Raw genomic sequence first — 24,177 nt, 5'->3', positions numbered from 1 at the left:
CTTGTACATTTCTCTTGCTGCCTTTTACTCAGTGCTAACAGCATGATATTTTGCAATCATTTAGGTGAATACAAAAAGGACGAACTCCTGGAAGCTGCCAGGTGAGTGCTCTTTAAATTTTCACGATCTCTCAAGAAGGGGAGGGGGATGGGGGTGAAGAAGGTAGGGGTGGGGGTTAGGGGTAAAAGGATACAGCTGGCTTACAATAGCATTGCGGTGTTATTGTTTTGTCACTCGTACACTCCACAGCTGGCCAAGTTCATTAGTATGGATCTTTGCACACTTGGCTGCCTGTAAGAAGCAGAACAGGGGATTCATAGCGATGACATATTGTGTCTTTTATGTGTTTCTGTCGCTGAAGGCAGAAATGAATACTATTCAGTCTTCCCCTTTAAGTAGCAGAATATCTGCCTACCATAGTCCTCTTGCTGGTACATACATGTACTGTTATATTTCAGGAAGATGAGCACTAATACATTAGTAAGGGATGGAGATAGATGTTATATCTAGCTCACATGTACTACTGTGTGTAAGTCACAGTGTGTGTATACACTGTATGTGTATGTATGTATGTATGTGTATATATATATATATATATATATATATATATATATATATATATATATATATATACACACACACACACAAATTATGTTCTCTATCTATTGACTTTCCCTATGTCCAAAGTCTTGTGGCATTTTGGTTAGATTTGTTGTCACTTGTGGAATCCTCTTGGCTTTACTTTAAAAATAAGTATTTTTTCCTTCAGATTTTTATGACCTGAAAATTAGCTTCATTGCCTAAGTAAAATGTATACGCGATATAGTTTGAGCGTCGCCCATTTGATGTAAAAGTAATGCTGAGAGACCACTTTAAGAGCGAATGTCTTGTTAAATTTAAAAGGAAAATAAAATTTTAAAAAAAGGCACCAAACCCAGCTAGGAGGCTATGACATTGTACAGATGAAACGGTTGAAAGCTGCATAGATGTGAAGGGCAGGGAGAACGAGAAGTCCGGTCATTCGCTTAGTTAGAGGGTATAGCGGCGGACTATTTGCAGCATCTACTGCATTTCCCACACAGTAATTTCATTATTTTGTCCACACGGGCTGACAACGTGTATGTATGTAAATGAGCACAAGCCCAGGCATCCTTATCCGTCTCCTCCATTGCCTTCCTTGTGGAGGCTTGTTGCTGCGGGGTGTACTGGAATCTGCTGCAATGATAGTCAACCAATATCACTCTGTCACCGTCTCTAGTAGATACCTCCGGCCCCAGATTTGGTGCATGTGCTGCGTGTTATGCTGCATACCTCTGCCAGTTACAGTTTAAAGCCTAATGGCACATGGGGAGCTGGAAGAGGTTATCTTGGCACCTGTAATACATATCACATACTTGTGCGTGTCTTTGGCACCGTCATGTATTGAAAAACGGAAGTTTTCAGATGCTGTTTGCCAGTTCTGTGCCCACTTTCTAAGAATTGCCTCAGCGGCCAAAAATCTAGTAAATGTGTTCACAGATATGTCAGAGCTTTATGGGAAGATTGGGAAACCCAGGAATGTAATCCGTGCTGTTTTTTATTTTTGTAGGAGTGGGAATGAGGAAAAACTCATGGCTCTGCTTACACCTTTAAATGTCAACTGCCATGCCAGTGATGGACGCAAGGTGAGCACGAAGTGTACCGGTTTCACGTAAAGCGTATGGATATACTGTGTTTTGTACATGTTGTGTTCTTACCCATATCTTCGCTGAGGTCTCCAGCAATGCCTCTAAATGGGGTAGATTGGCACAGGCCTCTTAATAAATGTGTTACATCTGTGATGTCCATGTGCCATATTATATCAAATGTGTCAAATGTGTTGGGCCGCTGTGGCCCTGCTCCCTTCTGCTATGTTTTGTTCTCTTTTATTTTTTTTTTATTTTTTTTTTAAGCAAGCGCTTAGGGTTGCAGAAAGATCTTATGCTCAATATATTCTTACTAATTTTTGATGCTTTTTAATTTTCCATATCAATATCTATATTGGGAAAAAAAAAAATCCTGCAGTTTTCACGCTAGCAACAGTGCCTTTATAGGCTTACACATCTGCTCTGTAGAGATCAGCAGTCATCTCATTATCACAGGCAGAATTACAATGGAAGAGGACACCTATGTATAAATAACTGAAGGCCCACTATTCTGAACAGGTTGTGGTCACAGATTATATACTTCCCCTCCCTGCACAATGACCTTTACACAGATCACAGGACATGTCTAGAACACTCTCCCGTAGAAGTCATTGCGTTGTCTTCAGTCTGCAGGTTCCCATGGTCCATGTGGTTGCAGTAAAGCATATCTCTGAATGCTGTTAACAGCAGCTCAGGCAAGATGACCACCCCCATAATTATGTACAGAAAATAGCTTTAAAAAAAAATCCACTATCAAAGCAAAAACATACTTAAAAAAATGTATCCGTATCTGGTTTCAATTAATAAACATTTTAGGTGATTCATTTCATTTGTATGTGCTTGCTGTACTAATAAAGGATCGTCACAGCTTTTAAGAACGGTCCTGGTTTTTACTTTGTGGATCATATAGGACTGTGATGGCTAACCTCCAGCGCTCCAGCTGTGGTAAACCTACCACTCCCAAGATGTACACTTGCTTGGCTGTTCTCAGAACTCCATAGAAATGAATTCAGCATGATGGGAGTCATAGTTTCACCACAGCTAGAGTGCCTATTTATAGTACATGACAATGACTTTCTTACAAAGCTAGAACCAGAACCGTTCATTGCGCCATTGCTCTGCTAGATTTATTTCCTGCTGGCGGTCCTTACTCAGGGTGTGTGTCCGGTCTGCTGCAGCTCTTTCCCTGTAACTGCCTAAGGTTTTAACAGAAAATCTGGCCAGTCACAGCTGAAGATTTAAAGTAAGCATATGCGACCTTCTCAGTGAGGTGGACAAGCTATAAGGAAAAGAACAAACAGCAGGTGGCGCTATGCAGATACATTTTATAGAATAACTCAGTGGCTATGCTACATTTCTAATTGGATACAATTACAAAAGTATTCAGATCTAGGTGCTAGTTTGAAAAATGTAGAGTATTTTTCATGACACAATCCCTTTAAATAACGTTTTGCTTTGCATCTGCATGTAGAACATTTCCTGAATCCTTTACTGCAGAATTTGATAAATTGCTTACCTAGGCTTACACTATGGCTGCAGGCGATTTAGTTAAGGTCACTGGCAATGTAATAAGATTACACCGTACATTGTAAATCATGCTGTAGACTGTTAATTGTACCTGGGCACACTTTTATTTTTTATAGGGGTGGGATTCTTCTGTGTGTAGGCCTATGTGTATTAAACCAGTGTAGTGCCATGTTCTGCCTCACTGACTAAGTGGTGTTAGCGGAACAATGACATGTGACCGCTACATAGATGGAATTGTACCATCGTTATTACTGAAAAAGCAAATTGCTACCTAAAGGGGTTTTTCTGAGAGTTTTATACTAATCATCATTATCTGGTCGGTGGAGGTCTGACACCTAGGATTCCCACCGATCAGCTGTAGTACCGCAGCCTTCTCTCTGCAAACCAAGCACATTGCCGTACATTGTATAGCGGCTGTGCTTGGTATGGTGCTCATCCCCATTCACTTCAATGGGACTGAGCTGCACCTAGGCCACGTGACAGATAAATATGGCATCTCATGGCCTAGGGAAAGCTGAGAGGAGGCTGCAGCATACTGTGAGCTGACCGGCAGAAGTACCAGGTGTCAGACCGCCACTGATCAGTTTCAAACTCCCGGAAAGCCCCTTTAAAGAGGGGTTGGTCACCTCTCCTGATGTCTGTTTTAGCAATTACTAGCGTTCACCATGTAATAATTCTGGGGCATCTCTTCTTATGACATCATGTTGTGCCATTCCTTTATTATTCCTGCTAGAAGTTATAAAGTGATTTTTTAATAGTTTGCAGGGGCACATCCCCAACTGGTAACACCCCATTTGGACCTCAACTGCAAACTGCATTAACTTCTAGCAGGAATGATAAAGGCATTGCACATCATAGTCCTATAAATGGATGCCCCAGAATTATTACATGGGGATGCAAGTAGATGTTAAAACAGACATGTCAGTAGAGGTGACTGGTCCTCTTTAAACAGAACCTTCCTTAAAGGGAACCTGTCACCGGGATTTTGTGTATAGAGTTGAGGACATGGGTTGCTAGATGGCCGCTAGCACATTCGCAATATCCAGTCCCCATAGCTTTGTGTGCTTTTATTGTGGAAAAAAACGATAAGATACATATGCAAATTAACCTGAGATGAATCTTGTCTCTGACTCATCTCACATACAGGACTTATCTCGAGTTAATTTGCATATGTATCAAATCGTTTATTTTACACAATAAAAGCACACAGAGCTAAGGGGACTGGGTATTGCGAATGTGCTAACGGCCATCTAGCAACCCATGTCCTCAGCTCTATACACAAAATCCCGGTGACGGTTACCTTTAACCACTTCACATCCGCCCATAGGATCTAAACGTCCTATGCAGCTGCCGAGTGGGGGGCCAGCTGTCGGTAACAGAAGGGCAACCCAGAGAGAAGGCAGGGACAGTTCCCAGGTGTCCCTGCCTTCTAGATCGCTATACAGATCAGGAAGCGCTTCTACAGACCTCGATCAGCCCTGCACTGGGGGGTGTATTTCCCCTGTACCTGGGGCTACTATGTCAGCCCCAGTTACAGTAGAAATCAATGGTGAAAAAAAAGTGAAGGTAAATGTCCCCCAGAGGTCTTGTATGCCCTTATGGGAGATGCAAAGTGTAAAATAAAAAAATAAGACATAAAGTGGTTTAAAAAAAAAAAAGAAAAAAGTTTCACATGCAAAAATAAAATAAATTCCCCAATTAAGTAATAAAAAATAGGATTATAGTATGAAATACATAGGCTGGCACTCTCTATCCGGCTCTGTATGGATCACTCAGCTGGATAGAGTGCCAGCCTATGTATTTCATACTATAAAGGCTCGTTCACATGAACGTATGAAGCCCGTGCTCGTGCTGTGGATCGCAAATTGCGGTCCGCAATGGATGGGCACCGTCCATGCGGCAGGCGCATGGGGATCGCAGACCCAGTCACTTGAATGGGTCCGCAATCCTTCCGATCCGCAAAAAGATAGAACTTGCTCTATCTTCTTGCAGTGCGGAATCACAGAACGGGAACCCCAGAAAGCACTCCATAGTGCTTCCGTAGCGTTTCATTCTTCCGTTCTGCACCGTTCCGCATCTACAGATTTGCGGACCCATTGAAATGAATGCATCCGTCATGTGGAATGGCCACGGGACGGTGCCCATGTATTGCGTATCCGCAAATGTGGTACGTAATACGGCAACTGGCATCACACGTTCGTGTGAATGAGCCCTAATCCTGTTTTTTCTTTACATATTTGGTATTGCCGCGTCCGTAACGACCGGCTCTATAAATATATCACCTGATCCACCCCATTCGATAAACACCATAAAAAAGCAATTTTTTTCAAAAATTGCAACACCAAGTGATCAAAAAGGCATATGTCCCACAAAATGGTACCAATAAACCAGTCACCTTATCCCGAAAAAAATGAGCCCCTACATAAAAAATCGCTCAAAAAAATTAAAAAAACTATAGCTCTCAGAACATGGGAGACATTAAAACATGATTTTAATTTTTTTTCAAAAATGCTATTATTGTGTTGAAGTGAAATAAATAATACATTTTAAAAAAGTATACATATTGGGTATCGCCGCGTTCGTAACAACCAGCTCTATAAAAATATCACATGACCTAACCAGTCAGGTGAACACCGTAAAAAAAAATAGAAACAGTGCCAAAAAAGCAATTTTTTTTGTCACCTTACATCACAAAAATTGCAACACCAAGCGATCAAAAAGGCTTATGCCCCCCAAAATAGTACCAAACAGTCACCTCATCCTGCAAAAAATGAGACCCTATTTAAGACAATCGATAAAAAAAAAAAAAGTATGACTCTTAGACAATGGAGACACTAATTTTTTATTAGTATTTTAGTCTTTGTTTTTTTTCAAAGTATTATTGTCAAATAAAGTGTCTATAAGTGAAATAAATAAAAAGAAAAATGTAGACCTATTAGGTATCACTTCATCCGTAAAAAAACAGCTCTATAAAAATATCACATGACCTAACCCCTCAGTTGAACACCATAAAAAAACTTTTTTTGTCATCTAACATCACATAAAGTGCAACACCAAGGGATCAAACATGCAAATGCCCCCCAAAATAGTAACAATCAAACCGTCGCCTCATCCTGCAAAAAATAAGACCCTAATTATGACAATCGGTCAAAAAATAAAAAAGCTATGGCTCTCAGACTATGGCGACACTAAAACGTAATTTTTTTTTGCTTTCAAAAATGATTTTATTGGGTAAAACTTAAATAAATAAGAAAAAGTATACATATTGGGTACCTTGCCCCATAAAGTGAAATAATGAATGATCAAAAAAATCTTATGTGCCCAAAAATAGTACCAATAAAAGCGTCAAATCTTCCTGCAAAAAACAAGCCCCTGCACCAGACTATCCTAAAAAATATGGCGTTTAGAAAATGAAGATACAAAAACATGATTTTTTTTTTTAAATAAAAAATGCTTTATTATGTAAAACTGAAACAAACAAAGAAAGTAGACATATTTGATATCATTGTGTCCGTAACTACTTGGTCTATAAAAATAGCACATGATCTACCCTATTTGATGCGGCTGTGCGGTCCAAATCGTAGCGGGCGCAATGCGATGCCTGCTCCTGGCAGGACTTTACAATACCTACTGCGCATGCGCCCGCTACGATTTGGACCGCACAGCCGCAGTGGAAAAGGACAGGGGAGGGGAGTAAACGGGCGGGCAGATGCGCACGGAGGGCAGGGTTATGAGCCGTTTAGGAGGTGCTGCCTGGGGCTCCGAGGATTGAGACACCGCCCTGGGCACTTGAGGGCTCATTAACATAGCCGAAAATGAACTTATAAGGTTAAAAGAAAAGTCTGTTTTCTACAACAAAGGTACCGTTTTTAAGTTCTGGGTGGATCATATAACCCTATTTGATCGGTCTAATATGCTGAAATGTGGTGACAGACTCCCTTTAAGGCTGGGTTCACACTTGAGCGTTGCGCAAACGCGCGTTTCACGCGTGTTTTTGTCGCGCATTTTTATGCGCGTTTTTGTAATAGTAAACGCGCGTTTGACGCGCGTTTGTGTGATTCACTACAGTGTCCTATGGCCACAAACGCCCCAAAAGTCGCTCATGTACTTTTTTGAGCGTCGGGCGTTTTACAGCGCGATCGTACGCGCTGTAAAACGCCCAAGTGTGAACCATTCCCATAGGGAATCATTGGTTTCTCCTTGTTGAGCGTTTTACAGCGCGTAGGAACGCGCTGTAAAACGCTCAGGTGTGAACCCAGCCTAAGTCTTGTGGAACGCCTAAAGGGTTAACAAAGTTTGTAAAATCAGTTTTGAGTGACTTGAGGGGTGTCTATTCTACAGTGGGGTCATTTATGGGGGTATCCACTATGTAGGCCTCGCAAAGTGACTTCAGACCTGAACTGCCCCTTAAAAAGTGGGTTTTGGAAATTTTCTTTAAAAGTTTAAAAATTGCGTCTACAATTCTAAGCCTTGTAACGTCCTAAAAAAATTAAATAACATTTCCAAAATGATGCCAACATAAAGTAGACATATGGCGAATGTTAAGTAATAAATATTTTATGAGGTATCACTTTCTGTTAGCAGAGAAATAGAAATTTTGAAAATTGCAAATTTTATTTTATTTTTTAAATTTTGGATTATTTTATAAATATAGGTGAAATATATTGACTCAAATTTAACACTGTCATGACAATGTGTCACGAGAAAACAATCTCAGAATGGCTTGGATAAATTAAAGCACTCCAAAGTTATTACCACATAAAGTGACACATGTCAGATTTGTCGGGAAGGGGGAAGCTTTCTGTGAAATGTATTTTTATTTTTCTAGGGAAAAACATGAGAATAAGATAAATTGTAATATATCTAGGGATGTGTTACATTAAAAGAATTCATACGATTGTCAGGAAGGAAGCGTTCCTTCCCAGAAATCGCCTGCTTGTTAGTGGAGGAGAGAGTTGTTATTCCATGCAGCAATCTTCTCCACAGTATGGAGAGGAGTGATCTTTATGCCATCGCTCGTCCCAATCATGATTCATTGTTTGCCAGCAGCAGAGAGTGATTGGACGGAATGATCTGCTGCCGGCTTACAAATCTTGATAGCCTGATGAAGGAGCATTCCTTGGGTAATCAGCGGCAGTATTACAGAGCCATATCATTGCTAACGGACGTTCCAGTAATACTACCCTTACTAGTAGTAGTTCCGTTCCTTTTCCCACGCTAATGTTACCAGGCTGCACAGTTCCCTGGATGGCTGGGAGTTCTTAATTACTTCTGTGGCATCTTCATTCTAAACACCAGTAAGGTCCAGTTCAAACAGCTGTGTTTTGTGTCACACCACTGGTTTCCCCATACAGAGCAGTGGTCTCTGCTGATGAACTCGGAGTGTGCACTACTCTGGTGTGTGTCTCAAGGAATTCTGACCAGAAGACCCCACAAGACCATTATCTCCGGTAACTGGCAGGTCTGTATCCTGCACTGACATATAGTCATGTGTATTAAAAATCATCCACGACATGGATGGTTTTTAATACAGCCGCCTGAATAACGTAATATGCCGTCACTTAACCCTTTAATGCAAAATCATGTGGATGTACATGTTTGGCGTTAAGAGGATGTATGGAGCGGACTCACCCGCTGATTATCCTCCATAAGCCACAGGTGCTAGCTGTATAACGCAGTAGCCATTCACCGCCAGTGATCAGTATCAGAGATGACACAGATGCCATTTTAACCCCTCGGATGCCACAATTAATAGCAGTCGCTGCACTTGTGTGCTTAGACAGAGGGATGGAGCTGCTCTGTCTGGCAGCGGAGCCCCCGCAGCAAAATTGTGGTGCTCCGATGGGTTACTGTGACTGCCTGGGGCCTTGTAAAGGGGACTTTTTTTCAGTGTCTGTGAAAAAAAAATTAAATGGGTCTATGATTTTTTTATTTTTTAAGCTGGTGATAATCTAGCAGTTCACTGTGATTGTAATTCTCAGCTTTTTAGAGTTCACAGTAAATGCTGGTTATGTGTTTAGTATTAGTATCTGACCTATAGACATGTATTGCTTAGAATATTTATTAGAGATGAGCGAATTTCATGTTACCATGGACCAAAACGCAATTCTATGACGGAATGCATAACGGAATACCTTTTAGAGGCATTCCGTTATTTATTCAGTCATACTGGAAGTCTATGGGCTGCAAAATGATCCGTCCCGTTTCCGTTATACAGGGGAGTCCTCTCCTGCATAATGGAAACGGGACGGATCAGTTTTGCAGCCCATAGACTTCCAGTATGACTGAATAAATAACGGAATGCCTCTAAAAGTATTCCATTATGCATTCCGTCATAGAATTGCGTTATGGTCCGTGCTAACTGAATCCATAACGCAATTTACCTTTTACCGCCAAACGAAGCGTGAATGAATGTCAAAATGTGATATTCGCTCATCTCTAATCTTTATCATTCATTATAGTTTTCCAATTTGTCCGTAAAAAATGCTGGCTGGCTGTGACTTCTTTTTTGGATTAATTGTCCAGAAAAAAAAAAATAATTAAGTTGACAACCCTGATCACCGCATTTGAAAAGTAAATTAGAATAGTAGAATATTTTTCCAGCACGATGACTGCCGTAATAATGATAAAATCTTGAATAAACCTAAAACGGTGCCAATAAAAAACAGTCCGCCTGCAGTAAACAAGCTTACACACAGCTCTATAGATGAAAACATTAAAAAGTTATGGGTGCTGGAATATAGCAATGCAAAGAAAAAAAAACTTTTTTGAGTGCTTAAACTTAATAAAAACTATATAAATTTTGGCATCACTCTAATCGTACTGACTTGCAGAATAAGGTCATCTTATTTTTAGTGCAAAGATAGTATAGTAATGGCAAAAAAAAAAAAACCTTGGTAGATTTTATATATATTTTTTTTCAATTTCTCCACCTGTTTTCCGCTACATAATATAGTAAAAATGGTATAGTCATATAACTTTGTCCCACAAAAAATAAACCCTTATATTGCTATGTGAATGGAAAACTGAAAAAAGTTATGGCTTTTGAAAGTCATGTTGAAAAATATGAAAATGCAAAAACAAATTAGTCCAGCCTTGACTGGCTCATGCCATAAATGTATTGCATGGCAAGCTGAACATTAATGCCCCATGCCATACATTTACGGTACGGAGATGGCAGCGGCTCAGGAACAGAGCCGCCATCAGCAGCGGTCATAAAGCTGACACCCCGCTGCAACGTTTAACTCCTTAGATCAGGGGTAAGCAACCTCTGGCACTCCAGGTGTTGTGAAACTACATCTCCTATTATGTACAGTTGCTTGACTGTTCTCTGAACTCCCACAGAAGTGAAAGGATCATGCTGGGAGTAGTAGTTTCAGAACAGCTGGAGTGCCGTAGTGACAGCTGCCTCTGATTTACAGAGGGAGATATTTCCACTGGTACCTCATGAGACGTGTTGCCCAAACCCATTCCAGTAAATTCTGTTTAAGAGCCAAATAGTGCTCCTTCCTTTCTGAGCCTTGCAGTGTGCCCTAACGGCAGGTTACAACTACATATGGAGTATTGCCGTACTCTGAAGAAATGACATAATAATATGTGGGGTAGGTTTTCTCCTCTTAACCCTTTGGAAAATTCTAAAAAACTTGAGCTAAAAGTACATATTATTGTTAACATGAAATGTTTTATTTTCATGCCAGCTCCGACCGCTGTACCATGTGTCCAATGAAGATCTCAGAGCAGAGATAACAGATTAGAGACCTTAACTATTTTGGTGCACGTGCATGACTTCAGGGCTAGGCATCACACCAGCGATGATGCCAGGCCCTGTAAAGTTCATGGAGGGGGAGTGGCAATAGGCAGAGGTGGAGGTGAAGCAGTGCTCGGAGAGGCTAGGCCAGCCCCTCTGTGCTCCAGACACTGCATTGACATATAACTAAAAGTAAGCATTTCTCTGCATCGGATTTGCAGATTGCCTGGATTAAATAGGGTTGATCATGGTGACAGATGCCCTTTTATTTTTCTTAATATGGTTAAAAGCCCCATTACTAACCGTGTTGTGTTCCTTATAGTTTGCACACAGAGTATTCTCCAGCCCTGGTTAACGTTCGGTAATTTGCTTTCTCGGCAGCTTGTAGTAGAGCTATCTGCTTGCTATTTCTCGTTTCTCAGTACAGACCCTTGTGTTGCTCTAAATTCTCTTGCAAACATTTCTAAGTGACATTTAGTTTGTTTTTGTTTTTTATAGGCAGGCTGGGAACCAAAATGGATACCATTACTATTTTTGGTCTTGTTACTCAGTAAATCATACACCTCTTGGTTTTGTAGGTTATACAACTAGAGAGATTTCACTATCCTTTCCCCCAAAACATATATGACCTGTTTTTCTTAAAGGGGTATTTTGTGTGAAGTTATCACCTATTCACAAGATACGGATAACTATTAAATCAGTGGGGTTCATACTACTAGGACCCCCACGGATCACTAGAACAGGGACCTCATACCCCATGGTGCCCCCTGAAACAAACTGAGCGGCCAGTCGGGCATGTGCACTGGCGCTCCATTTATGAAAGTTCTAGAGAAAATGAATGGAGCAGCAGGATGTGTGCCAGACATGGTGCTCCATCACATCGGGGGAACAGGACTCCCGCTCTTGGGATCAATGGGGGCCCCAGTGGTTTTATCCGAGCAATCAGTTAGTTATCCCCTATTTTGTACTACTTCGAGGAAAAATCAGGAACACTATCATATGGGTGAGACTTATACAGCTGTCTAAAAGAAAGACGGTCTTTTTTGCCAATTGCAACACTTTTATTTTTTCTGTTGCATTATTAGAAATGAAAGCTGCGCTGTGATTGGTTGCTATGGGCAGCAAGGACAGTTTTTGTAACTCTGCCCCATGTGTGTATTATGTGCCCGGCAGATAGAATCTGTTATTGCAGATGAGACTTTTTTGCATTTATTTATTTCTCTTGCTTATATAGCACCAACATATTCCGCAGTGCTTTCATCATTCACTGTCCCCAATGGGACTCACAATATAATTTCCTACCTGTATGTCTTTGGAGTGTGGATGGAAATTGGAGCAAACAAAGGGAGAACGTACAAACTCCATCCCTAATCTGATCCACCGTGCTGCTCCATTGAATTCCTCCTCTAGCTGTAACCACTCATTATTGTTAGATTTGATTATTTATTTTGATTACTTTAGTCAATGGAATAGGCTTAAGCTGACAACTGGATGTGGTAGATTTAGTCTTTACACACTGCGGAAACATAATTTCACCATGGGGGCTCCGAATGTAAGGCAGAGGGAGCCCCCCAGTCTGTCCCCACAGATATCACGGTCGCAGTTGACCAATGCATCTGAGGGGTTAAATGACTGCGTCATCTCCGAACCCAGTCTTTCCTGCTGTATTATACAGCCAGCACCACTGCATATGAAGTGATCTCTGCGTGTGAGCCCTCTACATACAACCCCGTAACCCTCAGGACATAATGGTACATCGTGGTGAAGAGACACAGCGCTAGCTCAGTGCGTGATCCCGCTACATACAACCCCATAACCCTCAGGACATAATGGTACATCGTGGTGAAGAGACACAGCGCTAGCTCAGTGCGTGATCCCGCTACATACAACCCCATAACCCTCATGACATAATGGTACCTCGTGGTGAAGAGACACAGCGCTAGCTCAGTGCATGATCCCGCTACATACAACCCCATAACCCTCAGGACATAATGGTACATCGTGGTGAAGAGACACAGCGCTAGCTCAGTGCGTGATCCCGCTACATACAACCCCATAACCCTCATGACATAATGGTACCTCGTGGTGAAGAGACACAGCGCTAGCTCAGTGCGTGATCCCGCTACATACAACCCCATAACCCTCATGACATAATGGTACCTCGTGGTGAAGAGACACAGCACAAGCTCAGTGTGTGAGCCCGCTACATACAACACTGTGACCCTCATGACATAATGGTACATCTTGGTGAAGAGACACGGCGCAAGCTCAGTGTGTGATCCCGCTACATACAACCCCATAACCCTCATGACATAATGGTACGTCGTGGTGAAGAGACACAGCACAAGCTCAGTGTGTGAGCCCGCTACATACAACACTGTGACCCTCATGACATAATGGTACATCTTGGTGAAGAGACACGGCGCAAGCTCAGTGCGTGAGCCCGCTACATACAACACTGTAACCTTTATGACATAATGGTACATCGTGGTGAAGAGACACAGCGCTAGCTCAGTGCGTGATCCCGCTACATACAACCCCATAACCCTCATGACATAATGGTACCTCGTGGTGAAGAGACACAGCGCTAGCTCAGTGCGTGATCCCGCTACATACAACCCCATAACCCTCAGGACATAATGGTACATCGTGGTGAAGAGACACAGCGCTAGCTCAGTGCGTGATCCCGCTACATACAACCCCATAACCCTCATGACATAATGGTACCTCGTGGTGAAGAGACACAGCGCTAGCTCAGTGCGTGATCCCGCTACATACAACCCCATAACCCTCATGACATAATGGTACGTCGTGGTGAAGAGACACAGCACAAGCTCAGTGTGGGAGCCCGCTACATACAACACTGTGACCCTCATGACATAATGGTACATCTTGGTGAAGAGACACAGCACAAGCTCAGTGTGTGATCCCGCTACATACAACACCATAACCCTCATGACATAATGGTACGTCGTGGTGAAGAGACACGGCGCAAGCTCAGTGTGTGAGCCGGCTACATACAACACTGTGACCCTCATGACATAATGGTACATCTTGGTGAAGACACAGCACTAGCTCAGTGCATGATCCCGCTACATACAACCCCATAACCCTCAGGACATAATGGTACATCGTGGTGAAGAGACACAGCGCTAGCTCAGTGCATGATCCCGCTACATACAACCCCATAACCCTCAGGACATAATGGTACATCGTGGTGAAGAGACACAGCGCTAGCTCAGTGCGTGATCCCGCTACATACAACCCCATAACCCTCAGGACATAATGGTACATCGTGGTGAAGAGACACAGCGCTAGCTCAGTGCGTGATCCCGCTACATACAACCCCATAACCCTCATGACATAATGGTACCTCGTGGTGAAGAGACACAGCGCTAGCTCAGTGCGTGATCCCGCTACATACAACCCCATAACCCTCATGACATAATGGTACATCGTGGTGAAGAGACACAGCACTAGCTCAGTGCATGATCCCGCTACATACAACCCCATAACCCTCAGGACATAATGGTACATCGTGGTGAAGAGACACAGCACTAGCTCAGTGCATGATCCCGCTACATACAACCCCATAACCCTCAGGACATAATGGTACATCGTGGTGAAGAGACACAGCGCTAGCTCAGTGCATGATCCCGCTACATACAACCCCATAACCCTCAGGACATAATGGTACATCGTGGTGAAGAGACACAGCGCTAGCTCAGTGCGTGATCCCGCTACATACAACCCCATAACCCTCAGGACATAATGGTACATCGTGGTGAAGAGACACAGCGCTAGCTCAGTGCGTGATCCCGCTACATACAACCCCATAACCCTCATGACATAATGGTACCTCGTGGTGAAGAGACACAGCGCTAGCTCAGTGCGTGATCCCGCTACATACAACCCCATAACCCTCATGACATAATGGTACGTTGTGGTGAAGAGAAACGGCACAAGCTCAGTGTGTGAGCCCGCTACATACAACACTGTGACCCTCATGACATAATGGTACATCTTGGTGAAGAGACACGGCGCAAGCTCAGTGCGTGAGCCCGCTACATACAACACCGTAACCTTTATGACATAATAGTACATCGTGGTGAAGAGACACAGCGCTAGCTCAGTGCGTGAGCCCGCTACATACAACACTGTAACCTTTATGACATAATGGTACATCGTGGTGAAGAGACACAGCGCTAGCTCAGTGCGTGAGCCCGCTACATACTAGACTGCCCGATCCCCTGAAGACGCCATGTATATGGCGAAACATGTCGGGGGGCAGTGTATAGGGTTTTAAGCTACTTTAGACCTCTTAAAAGTGTGATAGTAGGTCGATGACGAAATAAACAATAGATAGCTACTGGAGCAAGCGCGCCGCTACCAGGCTACCATAATGAAAGCACAGCAAGTAAATTTAAACAGCACACCAGAGGGTCTAGTAGATAGTTTTAAACAGTAGGTTAGATGGGAATAAGTCATCACTAATTGTTTAAAAAAAGACTAATAAAAGTTAGATTTTAATGTTAAATGTGCACGTCAAGAGCAGGCAAATTAGTAGTCTTGTACTAAATGTAAAAAGCCTGCTACATACAACACCGTAACCCTCATGACATAATGGTACATCGTGGTGAAGAGACACAGCGCTAGCTCAGTGCGTGAGCCCGCTACGTACAACCCCTTAACCCTCATGACATACTGGCACATCATGGGGTTAACACATGGAGCGAGCTCGGTGCAGGAGTCTGCTACACACAACCCGTTAACCCTTAGGACATAGGGTGAATCTCGAGCTTTTATCTTTCTACTCACTTCCATTCCCCTGCAGTAATCTTGGAAAGGGTCTTCTGTGTGCGTTAGCACATACTTCACTGACCATTTGCTGGCTGCAGGGGAATGCAAGTCAGTAGTAAGATAAAAATGGCATAGTCTGTGTATTTTGAGCTATCCAATTATTACAGTAGGTTTTGGTGGGTTTTCTGTGGTGTCCTCACCTCAGCCCCGCCTCCGCAATCGTCCAGTCCCTCTGCCAGATCCCGCGAGTGCGCACTAGTCATAACCTGAGGGACCGGACGATTGTGGGGGCTGAGGTGAGGAAGGCGGCGATTTCAGCTGGGAAGGCAGCGCTGGGCACCAGACTGAGATGGGTGCAGCCGGGCACACTGTATGAAGCGACGTCCCTTTGGGCACCTTAGGTAGGTGAATAACAGGTTATAAAAACCAGTTTTATGTGCTAATAGAGCCACAGGCAGATTTAATAAGGACAATCTTGGATTCAGGTTATTAGTACGGACCTGGCCATATGTTTAGGTTATAGGTCTAAAATGTCATGACAGAATCCCTTTAACCTGGACCAGAGCTCTGGGTTGCAGTATACCTCTTGCTCTATACTCGTAGACCGCTGGAATGTGGTTGTAGTAATGAGGTGCTGAATCCAGGCACTTCACTGTGCATGTCATAGCAGCTGGTAACATGCCTGGATTTGGCAACTCGCTGCTGCAACCAGTCACTGTCCTCTGCTGTAGACCATTGAGGACAGTGACTGGCTGCTGCTGATGATTGAAAAACAAACAGTGGCAGGAGTACCAGAGGAGCAGTGCAGAGAACCCTGCTGGAGAAACGGGTGAGTATGTAATGTATTTATATTTTACTGTATTGCAGGGGTTGTTGAAGATTTTTAATCTTCTCGGACAGCCCCTTAAATGAAGCAGCAGGGCACATGGTCGACCTACCTCTCCATTATGATGTAACCAGAATACGCCTTTAAGTCCAAACATGTTCCAGCGTCTAGCACATATGGGTACTCTATTAAGACGATTTCATATGCCAGTCTTGATCTAATTAGCACTGGAATGAGATGCTCCTAATTTATTGAAAGATGCAGGCCTGCCAGATTCCCTGCACACCAGTGGTGCCCTATGGGATTATACTGGGATCTGTCAGGTGCTCATCATATTGATGGGAAGAATAGCGCTGCATGCATTTGCTTTTTTTACTTTAGGAATCAATTAGAATTTACAATGGAAATGCTGACTGAGCCTAATTTAGTGACGCTATTGATGGGCAGTTCAGGAAAATGATTGTCCTTTTGTTTTTCTTTTCTTCGGGTCTGAGAATCTAATGGCATATATCTGTTAAAGGGGTTGTCCAATTTCTCAAACTGCTTCCCCCCCAAAACAGCACCTGTGTGGTATTAAAGTGCAGCACCTGCAATACCAGACACAAGCCTCAAACATGTGTGGTGCTGTTTCTGTCTCGAAAACAGCCATAGTTTTCTATTTCTGGACAACCCCTTTAAAATACTGATTGGAAAGCTATACGATGCTTGCTGTTTATAGTAAGTTAGATCTTAAAAACAGAATTATAAGTTAATTCGTGTCTGGAAGCAGTTCTTAATGGGCTTCATTTTTCTAAGGATCTATGACTGTTTCTTTAAGTGTGTTCTAAACTATTAAATGCTAATGTGAATTTGTCTCTGTATGTGGATTCATTCCTGAGTGCATGCATGACCGTCGCTGAATTCAGTGAGGGACATTTATCAATGCCTTTGTGCCACAATTGTGCCACAAAAAGTCGCACATTATGGTGCACACATACCGTGATCTATAATTTGCACTTTTCTGAAGTGCTGGGAAAGGGGTGTGGCTTAGAAGAGGAGGCGTGCCTTTGTGCAGCCGCTGCAGTTACTATAACTTTCGCCAGAAAGTGGCAGAAGTTATAGGCTGGCGCAAACTTCAGCTGTAATCGGCATAGACTTCCATTTCTGGCGCATTGCAGGGCAGAGATGTGCCTGATTTGTAAGAGGCTTTCGCTTCTTAACAAATGGGGCGCATCTCACGCCAGCACGGATGGATCCGCCATTCTTGATATATCTCTGATATGTCTTTGGGACTGCTATCTGTCAGTCCCATTGAAGTAAATGTAGTGGTTGACCAATATGTGTGCTACCTGTACATGGGGGAGGTCAGGCCCCCTCAGAGATTGTACATTTATCGCCTATCCTGTATATAGGTGATGTGTGTTTCCTAGGATATCCCCTATGGTACCAACAGTAGCCAGTAGGTAATTGCTCAGCGTAAAGACAATTCACAGCGATATTTCTCAACTATAATTGTCTTTGTGGGGATTGAATATATTTTATGTATCATGAATTCACAGCTGTAAAACTCTTTAAAAGTACATTTCATAACATTTGAAACCAATATTCTTAAAAGGATCATCTAGCCTTTAGTTGGTGATGGCCTATCCTGAGGACAGTCCACCATTAGCTGATCAGCAGGGGTCCAAGACCCCACGCCCTCTGCCGATGGGCTCCATCGCCAGAAGCATCACAGCACCGTCAGCATTGTAGTGAAGGAGGATACCATCACTTACCAAAGGCTGGACAAGCATGCAACAATAGATACAATCTCTCAATCTTCTCTTTTCCTATTTTCTCTTATATTAAAACTGAGAAATCTATTCCATTTGTTTCTCTTTGTGTCTCAGGAGGTAAGCTACGTCCCCATTACCCCTCTTCCTCACTTTCCCGTGACCGGCTGTAAGACAACTGGCTGCAGCAGGACCCTCCCTCCTCTGCCCTGTCTGCTATAGTGGGCAAAGATTGTTAAATCCTGCCCCCTCAGCAACTGAAAATGTGACTGATCTGCAGGATATTAACCCCTGTGTCCTCTGAAGGGTTTCAATAAGACTGTCAGTCTGCAAGATTTTCTGCCTGTTCCTGAAACAAGCAAACTCTGTTTAATGTATTATTTATTTCTAGGTTACTTGTCCTTTTAATGGACCAAAATATCTTCTTACTCTGACCATGAAGATAATTCGGAAGTACTGATGTCTAAAATGCCTTTTATGCCGGCTGGGGATTGGCCGCTCACCTGATCTGTCCTTTGTTCCAATGAGAGAAGCGTGTAGCCTTCTTGTCCCCGCACTCTTGGCAAATCTGTATGGTAGCGTATGTAGCGAGTTAACACTCCTAACATATTGCGTCTAAGGCCGGCTGTATCCTTGGGTTAACCATCAGTCCTTGTCCTAATAGGACCTTCAGCATTGTCTACCACCAGCGCGATCTCTCCTCTGTTACTAAGCAGCAGGCCAAAGAAATTGGGCGGTTAAAAACAACATTCATTGGGGAATTTCCATTAAAAAAAATGTCATTTTGAGCTTCAGCTCCAAATCAGGTTCATTAAAGGTTGTTGCAGCAGCAGCATCATAAAATAATGGCGTGTAAAACATCACTGGGATGAAAAGGCTGTCAGTTTCCAGAATCTATGGCAGATGGTGTCAGTATGGTTCTATCCACAGCTGAGGAAAATGGGAATCTGTTTTCTTCAGCTCAACACATACAAGCCTCTAGCAAGATCTGGCTCTTATGCAAGCTGGAGTCAGCTAATGCAAATATGTATTTCATCTTCAAAAGCAAATGCCCTACATTTAGGTTGGTGTGTGTAAGGTGACGTGAAAAGATGTCTCCGATCCATCATTTCTGTAGTAGCGTTGATGTGCTTTTGTGTTTGACCAGTTTGATCACAGCATTTGCACATTTAGAATTTCCTAAAAGGGACAGTTCTATAAGAAATGAACATTTTATTTTTTATTTATTTTTTTAAAATTGGTGTAAAGGAAAACTCTTAGGCTACTTTCACACTCGCGTTTTGGCTTTCTGTTTCTGAGATCCGTTCAGGGCTCTCACAAGCATCCAAAACGGATCAGTTTTGATCTAATACATTCTGAATGGAAAAGGATCCTCTCAGAATACAGTTTTCCTCCGTTCCGTCTCCATTCTGCTTTGGGTGCGGACACAAAAACACTACTTGCAGTGTTTTTATTTTTGTCCACCATATGGAGCAAAACTGATAGACAATAGAAAACGGATCCTTCCCCCATTGACTTTAAAAAAATAAATAAAAAATCCCGGGTGTATTGCGGCAATCCCGCGCGAGTAGGTATGCAATTTCAGTCAGTTTCGACTGCGATTGCGTTCCGTTGTTCAGTTTTTATCGCACGGGTGCAATGCGTTTTGCACGCGTGTTATAAAAAAACTGAATATGGTACCCAGACCCGAAGTTCGGGTTTGGGTTCAAGGTTGTTTAGATGTCATTCTTTTCCCTTATAACATGGTTATAAGGGAAAATAATAGCATTCTTAATACAGAATGCTTACTAAAATAGGGCTAGAGGGGTTAAAAAAAATAATTGAACTCATCTCATTCACTTGTTCGTGCAGCCCGGCTTCTCTTCTGTCTTCTTTTCTGTCCAGGAGGAAAAGGACCTGTGGTGAGGTCACTGCGCTCATCACATGCTCAATCACATGATCCATCACCATGGTAATGGATCATGTGATGGACTATGTGATAAGCGCATTGACGTCACCACAGGTCCTTTACCTCACAGATCAGCAAAGAAGACAGAAGAGAAGTGGATGAGGTGAGTTAAATTATTATTATTATTAAATTTTATTTAATTTTTTTACCCCTCCATCCCTAATTTACTAAGCATTCTGTATTAAGAATGCTATTATTTTCCTTTTATAACTATGTTATAAGGGAAGATAATAAAGATCGGTCCCCCATCCCAATCGTCTCCTAGCAACTGTGCGCGAAAATAGAACTGCATCCGCACTTGTTCAAGGATGCTTTCAATTTTTACGCAGCCCCATTCACTTCTATGGGGCCTGCGTTGCCTGAAAAACGCACAATATAGAGCATGCTGCGATTTTTCACGCACCGCACAAGTGATAAGTGAAAATTACCGCTTGTGCACAGCCCCATTGAAGTGAATGGGTCCAGATTTAGTGCGGGTGCAATGCGTTCACCTCACACATTGCAGCGGTGCGGAAATCTCACCCGTGTGAACCCAGCCTTAGTTGTCCATAGCAACCAATCAGATTCCAACTTTCATTTTTTTTTTACTGCCCCCCGTGTGTTTTTTTTTTTTGTTTTTTTTGGGCCATTTGAAAATGTAATGCAAAATATTGTTCTTCGGTAGAAGTCTAGACAAAGAGCAAACTCCTATACAGATAGGTAATCCATTGGAACTTTACTGCTGCTGTGAGGGGAAGCTACTTTCACAATAGCTGTATCCGACAGGCTTGCTGATAATACAACCATCTGCATCCGTTATGAACGGATCCTGTTGTATCATCTTTAACATTGCCAAGACAGATCAGTCATGAACACCATTGAAAGTCAATGGGGGCGGATTGCAGTTTGCTCTCGGGTATGAGAAGGGAACTGAATGCATTTTGGAGCATTCATTCTGTTCAGTTACGTTTTGTCCCCATTGACAATGAATGGGGACAACCTGGAAGTGTTTTTCTCCGGTACTGAGATCCTATGACGGATCCACCTCCTTTTTTTTTTTTTATTATATATAGAATACGTACAATAGTCAAATATTAGTTGATGTATCGTAAAAAGAAATGTGTAGAAATGTCCTTTTAAGACTTTGCTCAGTTTGGGGGTGACCAGCCTGCCCTTTTAAAGGGTTGTCCGCCTTTTTCTTACTACTGATCTATCCTTTGGATAGGTCATTAGCATCAGATCAGCTGCGGCCTTCTCGCAGATTACCGCAGGTCAGTGACCTCTTGACTATAGGTCACTTGGCTTAGTCACAGCCCCATTCACTTCAGTGGGTGTCAGACCTCTGCCGATCAGCTGCTGATAACCTATCCAAAAGGCGGACAACCCCTTTAAGGGTAATCCACATTGATTTCTGAAATAACAGTTGTTACATGGAGATAGGGGAACACCTCCATATACCTGTAGCATTGTCAGTACAACATTATAAAAAAGACCATCATCACACGAAGATCTGATCTTCACAAACCGCATAAAACCTCTCACTATCTAGCAGGTTTAAAAGCACCTCTTCTGTGGGTTAGGGGTCATAAGAACACTTTCATGATCTTTCCAAAGCTCTTAAGCAGAACAGATAGGCCAAATAAATTCTCTTATCTAGAAAGTGTCATTCATCTGAAATTTTGTATACTTATGAAAGGGAGCTAAGCTTTCAGCTGAAGGAATTGCTCAAAATGTGACAGATAATTTTGGTAAGCAGTTGAGTCAATACCTTTATGCTGCTTTCCTGTAGAATGGGAATGCATGCAGTGACATCGGTATCTTTATCCTTGACGGTCACCTTTTGTAAATCCAAAATTGTAATGAACCTTGTTGATAAGTCAGATAAAATTGTCCACTGCAGAGCGGAACCATAACCATTGAAGCTGGGGCTACACCGCCATCTTGACATTCATCACTTAACCAGAAACTTGACAAGTCAATGAGATCACAACGCAACTCTCAAATTGTCTTGAATTCGACCCTAGAGCCTGCTAGACTTTTTGTGCAGTGGCTCCATTTACTTATGAGACTGCACTGCTCCACAACAATCTTTGGTCATGGCCAGGATAGTCCGCTCCACAACAATCTTTGGTCATGGCCAGGATTGTCGGACTTGGACACTGGTATGTCACATCTCAGACTTCTGTCTCCAGAACGGGACCGCCGAACACCCATGTTCCCCAGTATAGCAAGGGGGTCTCTTGAGTCAGTTCCTGATGTCTGCTGAACATAGGTGTGCTGCTGAAGTCCTGTATTCCAACACAAAGAAAATGTTTTTTCCCGCCATGCACATAATGGAAAAAAGTAACATAACCTATACTTACCTGATGGTGCCAGGGTCCCCACTGATCTCCACTTCTTGCTTCTTTCTCTTGACACAGCAGGAGATGTCTGTAAATTCCGCTGGGCCCAATCGCTGGCTGAGGTGGGTAATCGATTCAGTCAGTGTTTGGCTGAGTGGCATTCACAGCCATTTCCTACTATGTTGAGAGAGAGAGAGAAGCGAGAAGTGGACAGCAGTGGGGACCCTAGCACTTTTAGAACGGCAAGTATACATTCTGTTGTTTTTTGTTTTTTTTTCACCATGTCCAGTCTGGAGAATTTTTATTTTATTTTTTATTTTTATTTTTTAATGCTGCAATACCCCTTTAACAATAATGGGTTTTGCGGTCTTGGTTCCTATGCAACCCACCTACCAAACTAACCTCCTTGGGATCTGTGGCTCACAAGATGATCTGTAATCTGATCTACTACTTTATTATTTTTATTATTATTAAAGCGCCATTCATTCCATAGCGCTATACATACATAATACAGACAATTGCATTAAGCATTAACAGGACGCGCTACAGACTGGTACAGAAGGAGAGCGGGCCCTGCCCGTGAGGGCTTACAATCTACAAGATCTAAATTATGTAAAGTTAAAGTGGTGGTCTGTTTTTTTTTATTTTTTATTTCTTTGTTAATAGAAACATAGAATGTGTCGACAGATAAGAACCATTTGGCCCATCTAGTCTGCCCAATATACTAAATACTATGGCTAGCCCTTGGCCCTATCTTATATGAAGGATGACCTTATGCCCATCCCATGCATGCTTAAACTCCTCCACTGTATTTGCAGCTACCACTTCTGCAGGAAGGCTGTTCCATGCATCCACTACCCTCTCAGTAAAGTAATACTTCCTGATATCACTTTTAAACCTTTGCCCCTCTAATTTAAAACTATGTCCTCTTGTAGCAGTTTTTCTTCTTTTAAATATTCTCTCCTCTTTTACCTTGTTGATTCCCTTTATGTATTTAAAAGTTTCTATCATATCCCCTCTGTCTCATCTTTCTTCCAAGCTACACATGTTAAGGTCCCTTAATCTTTCCTGGTAAGTTTTATCCTGCAATCCATGTACCACTTTAGTAGCTCTTCTCTGAACTCATTCCAAAGTATTAATTATCCTTCTGGAGATATGGTCTCCAGTACTGCGCACAATACTCCAAATTAGGTCTCACTAGTGCTCTGTAGAGCGGCATGAGCACCTCCCTCTTTCTACTGGTAATGCCTCTCCCTATACACCCAAGCATTCTGCTAGCATTTCCTGCTGCTCTGTGAGGCTACTTTCACACTAGCGTTCGAGCGGATCCGTTCTGAACGGATCCGCTCATATTAATGCAGACGGTGGCTCCGTTCAGAACGGATCCGTCTGCATTATAACTTAGAAAAATTTTCTAAGTGTGAAAGTAGCCTGAGCGGATCCGTTCAGACTTTACATTGAAAGTCAATGGGGGACGGATCCGCTTGAAGATTGAGCCATATGGTGTCATCTTCAAGCGGATCCGTCCCCATTGACTTCCATTATAAGTCGGAACGGATCCGCTCACCTCCGCACGGCCAGGCGGACACCCGA

General features: G+C 42.7%; 1 protein-coding gene across 2 annotated transcripts in view; it reads left to right on the top strand.

The window, feature by feature from the left end:
- The window catches only part of LOC122945970 (poly [ADP-ribose] polymerase tankyrase-1), a 261,810-nt gene that overhangs the window by 97,449 nt on the left and 140,184 nt on the right, over positions 1–24,177 (top strand). For both annotated transcript variants that reach the window (XM_044305225.1, XM_044305216.1), the window contains exons 4-5: positions 65–101; positions 1,589–1,664. In XM_044305225.1, coding sequence (XP_044161160.1) covers positions 65–101; positions 1,589–1,664 — 113 coding nt within the window. The remainder of the gene's footprint in view (positions 1–64; positions 102–1,588; positions 1,665–24,177) is intronic.

The sequence above is a fragment of the Bufo gargarizans genome, chromosome 1 (assembly GCF_014858855.1).
Source record: "Bufo gargarizans isolate SCDJY-AF-19 chromosome 1, ASM1485885v1, whole genome shotgun sequence".
Taxonomy (NCBI): domain Eukaryota; kingdom Metazoa; phylum Chordata; class Amphibia; order Anura; family Bufonidae; genus Bufo; species Bufo gargarizans.
This window is presented reverse-complemented; position numbering and strand designations above follow the sequence as displayed.